The sequence below is a fragment of the Cyprinodon variegatus genome, unplaced genomic scaffold (genome assembly GCF_000732505.1).
Source record: "Cyprinodon variegatus isolate N-32 unplaced genomic scaffold, C_variegatus-1.0 Scaffold221, whole genome shotgun sequence".
Taxonomy (NCBI): Eukaryota; Metazoa; Chordata; class Actinopteri; order Cyprinodontiformes; family Cyprinodontidae; genus Cyprinodon; species Cyprinodon variegatus.
In genome coordinates this window covers 829,181-839,655 of record NW_015150674.1, presented here as the reverse complement: position 1 = coordinate 839,655, position 10,475 = coordinate 829,181, and the positions used below count along the sequence as shown (strand labels likewise).

The window sequence follows — 10,475 nt, the reverse complement described above, 5'->3', positions numbered from 1 at the left end:
AGATATAGATATGTATATAGTTTTGCTTGAGGGTTTACATACCCTCCCATTGAAGAAAATGTTGAATTCAAACTAGTAATAAAAAAACCCCACAAAACTAAAAAAGATAAGAATGTACTGAATGATAATTTATTCAAATAAAATACTGATTTAAAGAAATAATTCTAAAAAAACCAACTGCCCCAGACAAATTAAATTACCTTGCTGATCAAAAGTGAACCAACTTATCTGTCAACAAGTGAGGTCTGAACATTTCCTGAACATTACAGAAAATACCTGATTTCACTGACTGTCTTTAAGTGGGGCCAGTGTCTATCTCCAGCATCTATGGTCAAGAAGCGGGGTACACCCTGGACAAGTCGCCAGTCCGAGTGCAAAAAAGAGACACACAAAGACGTACAACCATGCACACGCAATCACACAGGACAACTAAGAGATGCTAATAAACCTAACAGTCCTGTTTTGGGACTGTGGGAGGAAGCTAGAGAACCTGGAGAGAATCCATGCATGAATGGGAAGAACATGCCAACCCCATGCAGAAAGCCTCCAGGCCGGGAGTAAAACCTGGAACCTTCTTGCAACACTTTTCTGTCTTTAATGGAAGGGCATGTAAACTTCATCTGTGTATATATATATTAACCTAAAGCTTGTGATATGGTATAAATTACTACCGGTATAACTCTTTTGTCTCTAACTTTAATTATTTAATTACACCCTACTTTTGCGCGTCTACTACAGATTATATAATAGTTAAAGCATTTTAGTATTATCATCCATAAGTAAAAAAAAAAATGAAACGTGACTAGAATATGAATACATCTGATTTAAACTGAATCTATTTTTCACGTCTGTCCTTTTTACTTCTTGAGTAGTTTTCCAAATATGCCACTTTAAGAGCTTTCTGGACGCTGTTTAGATATGATTAATCAAACTAAAACTTCTTTCACAATCAACACTGGATGCTTGAAATGTAGCCCAACTCTACACAAGCTGTGAGATCTCCTTTGATTCCTCACCTCTAAGAGTTACAGCCACCATATCTGAAAATGTGCTGATTGACCCATGTTTGCATTTTTTCCTCATCATGTACTTGAATTTAGCAAAAAATAGAGAAAAAAAAAAGAAAAGTCACACGGAGCATGTTGCTGCTCTGTGGACAGTTGCTACTTAAACTGAGGCATAATACTAAACTGTTCGTTTTAAGTTTTAAAATGAATGAAATAGATTCTAAAGGATACAGAAAATGTGTTATTATTATAATTGTTTATGTTGGATTTTATTTTAATAGATTTTCTTGTGCATTTTACTAGTGCGCAAGTGTACAGCTTAGAGGGAACATTGATTGCAACCAAAAGTCTCAATGTACTTTCTTGGGATTTTATGATAATAATAATACATTTTATTTCAAGCGCCTTTCAAAACACTCAATGACACTGTACATGTAAAAACAATAAGAGATTAAAAAAAAAAGCAACATGTCATAATTAGAAAAACAGCACAAACTAACCACAGGAAAGTATCAAAAATTCCTAGTGAAAAAGCAATCTTGAAAAGTTGGGTTTTGATTTGAACAAAGATAAAGACTCGGTATTGCAGATGTCAGGGGGGAGTGAGTTCCAGAGTGTGGGTGCTCTGCTCCTCATGGTGCTAAGACGGGAGAAAGGAACAATGAAGTGAGTAGAAAAGGATCTAAGAATGTGAGAGGGATTTTAAATAGCAGGATTTTGAATTGAATTCTGAACTTGACAGGGAGCCAGTGGAGCTGCTGCAGGACTGGGGTGATGTGATGGGAAGAGGGGGTTCTAGGAATGATGGAAGTGGAAGAGTTTTGGACTGCCTAAAGTTTGTTTAAGGATTTTTGAGGTAGACCAAAAAGAAGAGAGTTACAGTAATCAATGCGGGAAGTTACAAGACTATGGAACCAGGGGAGATGAAGGGGCGAAGGAGACTGATATTGAAAGACTGATAAGTGAAATTTGACTGATAAGTGAAAGTAAGGAGTGCAAGTTAGGTTGTTACTGTTAGTGAAGAAGGGCAGCGTACTATCAAGGATGACACCCAGACTTTTGACCTGAGATAAGGGGGAGATTATGTAGTTATCAAGTGAAAGGGAGAAACTGTCAGCTTTGGATAATGTCAATTTGGTTCCCATAATTCAAGAAAGTTGGAGGTGAACCAGGATTTTATTTTGGCTAAACAGAAGGTTATTGAAGGAGGTGGGAGTGAAAGGTTTGGCTTACAGGAAAGATAGAGCTGGGTGTCATCTGCATAGCAGTGGAAATTAATGCTGAATTTCCTGAAGATATGGCCAAGAGGGAGAATGAGTAGGGTTCCCAGGTCAGAGCCTTGGGGAACACTGTTTGTAACGAGAAGAGGAGGAATGATAGGACTTGATCTGAAAAAAACTGAGTGCGGCCAGAAAGATGGGAATAAAACATGGGTAAAGGAGTGAGTAATGCCAGTTGTGGATAGTTAATGGAGAAGGGTAGACTGGGAAACTGTGTTAAAGGCTGTGCTTAGATCAAGGAGAGTGGGAATGGAAATTAGACCAGAGTCAGCTGCTATTAGAAGATCATTGGTTAATTTTAAGAGGGAGGTTTCTTAAGACAGGGATGAAAACCAGACTGCAACTGTTCATAAAGGTTGTCGAAAGTTAAGTAAAAGTGAAGTTGAGAAGCAAAATTTTTTTCCCTGTATTTCTGAGATAAAAGATAGTTTTGAAATTGGGTGGAGATTATTGTAATTGTTGGGATCTGAACTAGGTGTCTTCAGAATAGGAATCATTGAAGAGTTATATGAAAGAGAAAGGAGTTCATACACATGACATAGAGAGGAATTAGTTGATAATTGAGCAAAAAGTTTGGTATACTGTGTGTGAACACATTTGGATAAGTCTTACTCAGTTCATACCTTATAAATGCACCTTCTGGTGCAAATCCTACCGACAGTACCTCTGTACGACCTTGGTATAGCTGGAGACAGAACTTAACAATAGATTTTCAAGTCTTGCTGCAGATTCCCTGTTGAAATAGTGTCCGGACATTGCCTGGGCCATGTCTACACATTTATAGGATTTGATTGTTGGCCTTTTGAAACATGAATCCTTCTCAAGTCTTTTGCAGCCACTAAAGGTGCATTCACACAAAATTTGGTGAGTGGAGCAAGTGATTTCCACGCTCAAATGTTGTGTTAGTTGTTGATGCAAAGGACACTTTTTGGGCGATTCGATTGGCAACGGTCGGACATTCAGAGAGAAGAAGCAAGGCGCAGTATATATGTGGATAGTGTGCAGCAGCACTATCAGAAGGCTTGCTGAATGAACTGCGAAATTTCACAGTAATTGAAAAATCCCATGCCATTGACCAATCAGGGACTGGACAAGGTTGTGATTTAGAAGCACGTAGCACAAAGGAAGGAAATGTTTCACTCTCAGACGAGGTGAGTTGAACAGAAAACTGGACCTGGTGTTAGAGATGTCCCGATCCACGTTTTTGCACTTCCGATCCGATACCGATATTGTTTTTGGACTTCCGGTCCGATACCGATACTGACCGATACCAGCCTATTCAAGCATGCATTTAAGTTTAAGTTAAAGTATTTAGCCTTAGTTGTAAGACTCATGTTGAAAAGGGTTTTAGTACTCTTGATAACATCTAGCCAGCTGAATTAGGAGAGATTGAATTAAACACAATGATTGGTAACAACAAACTTACCTGTTTATTAAGAGATAAACACAAACTGGACAAAATTATGAATAGCAATCTGAAATTGCACAGTGAACAGTAAAACCGTAAACAGTTAAAGGTGCAAGTAATAAAAATGCAAAACTGACAAGAGTGGAAAATATTTTATTAACTTAGAATCAGGACTCTACTCTTGGAAAAAGACACTGCTTAAAAAAAAAATCAGTGCAAATAACAGTAAACTATTACCAAAAATGCCTTATACTCCCCAATCTCCTCCACACCTAGTCTCCATCTACACATCGTGCAGGATAAAATAATCCCACACGGCTGACATTTTCCCGCTATCTTCCAATTCACCTGTTTTAATGGTTAGGCCGGGAGACAGACCCCAAAAGACCTGTGGGTGTGTTGAAGGTGTTCTGGAAAATGCGGACCGGATTCGGGGAACACTGGCGCAAAATAGTGGAATGCATCGTTTCAATCGGCGAAACTGGAAAATACGGACCGGATTTTTTTTAAAAACTGGATCGGCAGTCTGGATCGGCATTTTTACATTCTTTGCCGATACGCATTCTTTTGCCAATATCGGCGTCCCGATCCGATCCACGTATCGGATCGGGACAAGCCTTCCTGGTGTTACACCATATTCTGTGCAACATTGTATGTTTTGACCCATGTGGCACAGAATATGATGCAACACCAACAAGAAGATGAACAATCCACCTATTTTATGAAACAAGCCAGGCAGGATTACGCCTTGGTGTCAGCTGAAATGTCATATAACTGACCCACGGTGATCAACATAGAAATCTCACCGTATTCTTCGTGTTAAGCTTTGTTTATCATCACACCAACTCTGAACAAATTCTCCTTTCCTGCTGCAGAAAACTATTCCCATAGCATGATGCTGCCAAGACCATGGTTCTTTGTGTGGAAGTTGTGTTCAGGGTGATGTTAGTTTGGTGTGGCTCAAAGAATTTATACTGACATTTTATTACCAAAAGAAGAACTCTATTCAATAATAAAGTAATACCTTGAGGCAGATGGGAGCAATAGATTTTATTTTGTAGTTTTTCTTTTTATTTGTAAGAAAAATATTTTTTCTTCCACTTTACTATGCCCAACTTTGATTAAGTCTCAAATCAAAGTATTAAATCAAAGCTTGAGGTTGTACTTCACTAATGGCATTTTTTTCCTGAAGTATTGAAACTTATTTCCTTATTATTCATCTTTCAATTAATGTGTCTTTGCCAGCATATCAAGCTCAGAGGACCATTTCAGCTCAGACATGTCAATATCACTCTTTATTTCTGCCTTTGCAAGCTTGCAGTTTAAGAGGAATGACCTTTACACACAGTGCTGGGGCTGGTTTGGGCTAGTTTGTACTATCTGCCGTCTGTATAGGTGATTCACCTAAGGAGTTGGGTTTCAGTTGCTTTAAGAGGAAAAGTACATGACAGCCATTATAAAATCTCGACAATTACAGGGGATTTTTGGAACATCTATCTAACAAAATGGTGTTGAAATATGACAGATATTTACTGGGAAAAATGCGGGTGAAATAGGAGTCTATTGTTTTTCATGGGTTTCTTTCACCTCTAGCACCTCCATTGTTTGACTTCGACTGACCTCATTTATAAGCGTAAAAGAAAGGCTGCTATCAGCAAAACCTTTAGAATGTCTTCCCATGTTTTATTCAAGTATTACAAAATAATGTGAGCCATAATGAAGACACAGCAGTCTCATAGCTTGAGGATCAACTTATTGCACTTCCCGTTTGTCCATTAATACCAGAGAAAGAGATGCTCTATCAGATTGCATAAGATAAGTAAGACTGTATCATCTTCCTCTCATGCATCCTCACCACACTAAAGAGAGCTTTACTGTTAATCCATCAGGCTTCTGCTGCAGAGTCCCAGCAAAATGAGGTGAAGAGGAAGGGAGGAATTTCCTCTTGATTCCTCAGAAATTTCTATTCATCTGCTGAGCTTTCAGTGCCCTCTGATGGGGTGTTAACGCCTGAGAAGAGACGTTTCAAGTTTATTATATTTCATATTTTAGCAAAACTTCAAAGTTCCTTCAGCATTTTTTTTTTCCAGCTTGATTGTTTGGGTGGAGATGAAAACAAACATAGACTCCTCTTACAGCAGTTAAGACAAAGATTTCATTCCTAGGCAATCAATGAAGATGGATCTGAAGTCTTTGCAGGAATGTAAAGGAGTAACTTGCTGCTACAGCGTCATTCAGGACCATCAAATCAGCTCAGATCATCAAACTAACCTGCATTTCCACATTACAGATGGATTTGATTAGACTGAAGAAACCTGTTGATCATTGATTCGTGAGGTGTGGCAGCAAGAAAACACTTAGAGCAGGAAGGACAGTGGGGCTTAATGAGGACCAGGGTTGGGGAGCTTTGCACTAATAACCTCTGGCAAACTAAAAACTGGACCTACTTATGGATGGCATTCAGCTGCACCTCTAATATTTGCATCTTTAGACCTGAGCTGTGGATCTCCGCAGCTTCTCCAGAGTCACCATTGGCCACTTGTCTGGTTATTTACCGTCCTTGCCCGGCCTGCAGGTTATGGTATACTTCCATATTTTGATATGATTTAAACCTTGCAGCATTATTTTCCAACTTTCTCTTTGAACTTCTTCAGAACAGTATGGTCACTGGTCTGATATGTTCCGCAGTCTTTGTGATGCTGTTCTCCAACAAACTTGTGAGGCCTTCACAGAGCAATCAGTTATAGACATGAGCTATCAGTGCATGAATATGTGTACATACAATATAAAGATGGTCCAGAGACCCATGCCCAGTCCAGTACACCCAGTAGACGCAATTTAATCAAACTGGACTAAGACAGAAAGCAGGAGCACCAGTTATAAATAAAACTCCATGCAGCAGCAGTTAACCCAAACTCAGATTCAAACCAGCCTATAAAACTCCAGGTCTAAGCATTACACTGCTATAAATCTCAATTTTCTAATATTCAACATATGCTCTATTTAATATACATTTTGATATTCTGCTCATTTTAAATACATTTGATATATATAATATAAAAACAATTTTTCCAAAATGTAGAAAATAAATGTGATGAATGCGTTCCAAGTGACTAAATGGTATGTTCTTCTGTTTAAAGGTTTGCGTCCAAGAAGAACTTTGAGGGCGGTTCTGTGGACAGCTGAGGAGCAGGGTGGCGTCGGAGCCCAACAGTACTTTAATCTACACAAGGTACTGCAACTTCAAAAAAGAAGAAAAAACTCCAGAAGAGCCTTAAAGAAAATACAATTTGTGCTGAAAGAGAGCAGCAAGGGTCAGCGCATTGTGAAAGCTCTGTGTATGAGTGTGGAAATGTGCTTCCAGCAGACTGGAGAGCACTTGGCCACCTCCCAGGTTTTTGTCTGCAGCAATCCCCACGTTCATTTTTCCTCCTTTAGAGCTTTGGCTGCCCATCAGGCTCTAAAACCTGATAAGCTAAACACTTAAGAACAGATAAAGATTTCATGCATTTTTAAAAACAAACCAGTAATTTGTTTGCAGTTTATCTTACTCCTTAGGGCATTTCATGGTCTTTCCTAACTTGCATTAGTTTTATTTCCATGTATAACAGTTGCTTTAGTGACTCCTAGTGGCCACATACACATATATATACATTAATCTGATTAATCGAGATTAATCGATTATGAAATAATCATCAACTCATTTAGTAATCGATTAATCATTAGCTGGAGTATAAAGACTGTAAAACATGCCTTTAGCTGAGAGAGCGACCCACTTAGAGCAGTAATTATACCAAGATTGTAAAAAAAAAAGTTTTTATCGTTCCTCAAGTGGCAAAGTTTGAGTTTCAGCTGGATTAATGTCATAAAAAGTCTTCTTTAAAGAATATATGGCTATTCATTTAATAATTTATTAATTGAAAAAATAATAAGCGACAGAATAACTGATTTCCAAAACAACAAAATAATGGTTAATTGCAGCCCTTATATATATATTTCTTCTTGCAGTCCATATATATATATATATATATATATATATATATATATATATATATATATATATATATATATACATGCTTTCATGTGTTCACAAACCATCAAACAAACTTCAGAGGCTGTCTTGTGTTCCTTCGTTGAATGTTTTTCAGCTTTTTTTTTCATTTTGTTTTGTCCTCCCCCTCCTGTCTCACTTCCTCTCCTCACACAGGAGAACATCTCAAACTTTGACCTTGTTATGGAGTCTGACTTGGGGACGTTCACCCCAATGGCTCTGCAGTTTACTGGCAGTGACGCGGCACAGAAGGTAAGAATGAGTGTAAAACTACAAAAAGTAAACAGCCCAAAATAAATAAAGGGCATTGGGAAAAAACCTCCATAGTGAATTTAATTTGATGATTATGTATCTCAAGTTTTGATGTTGGTATTGGGAAATGTTTATTTATTTTCAGCCTTGGATCCCAGGGTGATATTTACACTTCAGTATTACGGGACATTTTTACAACATTTCTAAATATTTGTTTTATTGTAAATGTGTTTAGTTGTTACAATAATGTTATTTTTACATTTATTGGGTCGTCTGTCACTCCTTTCAAGCAGCCTTTCCTCTGCTCCTCCATTTTTTTTTTCAAGTTAATCCATCCCACCATCCATTACTGGTTCTTTCCAGCCTTCGATTTTATGATCCGTCTTTAAGTTCATAAACCTTAAACTTAACCAGCTGATTGAAAAGTCAATGCATAAGAATCCTGTGTGATGCTTTATTGTTTTGCAGTGTTAAATATTTTCTTCAGTGGTTATATGATTTTTATTTTGGATCTCATTTCCATTTATAAAAGTGCTATAATAAACCACATTTAACAATTTTGATAGTATGTAAAAACACCAAGTTAGGAAACCGTGTCTGTATCAACAGGTGATGGAGGAAGTGGTCAAACTTTTGGCTCCCATCAATACTACCAAACTGGAGAGAGGTGGTGAGGGGACAGATATCTCTCCATGGATGCAAGCAGGAGTCCCAGGTCAGTTTATTCAAAAGTATGTCTGTTTACAGCTAGCAGCATATTTTGATATCAGGTGGATAAAGAAAACATTTAAACATGTAAGCTGAAACCTTACATTGTACATTTTTGGAGAAAACAAAACAAAAAAACACCTGTTGTTTTGTTTTCCAACACTTCTTTTTCTGTTTTTCGTTGAACTTTGAACAGTTTGGTTTAATTAGGGAAGTGGAGACAGAAAGCCCATTTTAATAGAACCAAGAAATGAAACTTTAAGATTCTCTAGCAAATAATATAAAGCTCTCAGGGAGCCTCAAAACAAACATTATATCCTAATATTGATGCCTGGTGATAAAAAAATATGCCATCTCTGCCTGATAATTTCTGTTCAAATCAAGCTGTATTTTCAACTTCAGTTAAAAAAAGAGACTCATAACAGCAGATTCCTCATACCGGATTGTTTAAAAGCTGCAGTTCAAAGCTGAGAGTTCAGGGTCACATTCAAAGGATGTTTTCCACCATTACTTTCCTCAACAAAGCTCCAATCAGTTTTTTTTTTTTTTACTTACACAAAAAAACATGTAATGTGTTCCAAAAAGGACAAAACCAATCAGCCAAATTGTATAAATGCAGTAAGATATCATTTACAAAGGATTATAAATGAAGATATGTGGATCTTTATCCCCTTTGAACTGTAAAAAATTTTTTTTAGGTTTGATAGATGTTCCGTTTTGTTTCTTTTCAAGGAGAAATAAACTTTAGAAAATTGGAACAATTCCCACTGAATTAACTGCTATAGATAAGCAGCCGTCTGTGAGGCGTCTCTTCTGGTCCGCTCCTGTGTTATTGTTGGGTGAAGAAACAGTTCTGGAAAGTCCAACAGGAAGGTGGGGAACAAACACCACCTTGTGTTCAGATCAGTGTTGTTTGGTCAGCTTCCATCCGTCTTATACACCATATTTATGGAGCATTTTATTCCCATTTGTCAGTTATGTTCCATAAAGGAGGAAAATTTCTTTTTTAAATGTATAATGTTACGAAAATACAATTAGACCCCAAATTATTTGTCTTTTGTATTACTTTCAAACAATTAATTAATCTTTTAATTTGTAATCTATATGATTTATATCAGGGCCCAAACAAAGTCCCAATTTGCCATCTAACAGCCACACATCTTGACACTGCCACTCTAATGCTTTACAGCTGGGGATGGTGTTCTTCTTCTTGTAATATAAAAATACTGGCCTTATGGATATTTCTTATTCAGTGATTTAATTGGGAAAAAAAGCAAGGGGAGGTACTCCACTTTATGCTACACAAACATACAACAGAAACGTTGGTAGTATTTTGAGATAGATCTATCTACTATGTACAGAAGTGAAAAAGATCAAAGCCAGTTCTAAATTTAATCCAAATTCAGAGTGTCATGCAGTCACAAAAAAACATTAAGATTTTAATAAGCTCATTACGGTTTCCTCTCTGTATTAGGCCTGTCCTCAACAAACTAGCACTGGCCCTCCAGCCACAAGTGTCCCGCACTGTGGCTAGGGCTACAGTTACTAGCTCTATTTATCATAATGATAGATTTTTTTTTTATATAATACTATGTAAGATGTATGCAATGCAAAAATATTTGCTGAAGAAAAAGATGGACCTCCCTCCAGTCTCTGCCATTATGCACCATTGTGTTAGGTTTCTGTTTCTGTTATGTTTTTCTTTTGAGTATTCAGTCTTACTTTACTCCTTGATTTCTAGTGTTTAGTTTTCTTTTCACCATGTTTTA

The 10,475-nt window shown here is 37.3% G+C and overlaps 1 protein-coding gene across 2 annotated transcripts in view; it reads left to right on the top strand.

Moving 5' to 3' along the window:
* cpq (carboxypeptidase Q) overlaps nucleotides 1-10,475 on the top strand; it is a 25,061-nt gene that overhangs the window by 10,926 nt on the left and 3,660 nt on the right. For both annotated transcript variants that reach the window (XM_015380744.1, XM_015380743.1), the window contains exons 8-10: nucleotides 6,836-6,927; nucleotides 7,903-7,998; nucleotides 8,608-8,713. In XM_015380744.1, coding sequence (XP_015236230.1) covers nucleotides 6,836-6,927; nucleotides 7,903-7,998; nucleotides 8,608-8,713 — 294 coding nt within the window. The remainder of the gene's footprint in view (nucleotides 1-6,835; nucleotides 6,928-7,902; nucleotides 7,999-8,607; nucleotides 8,714-10,475) is intronic.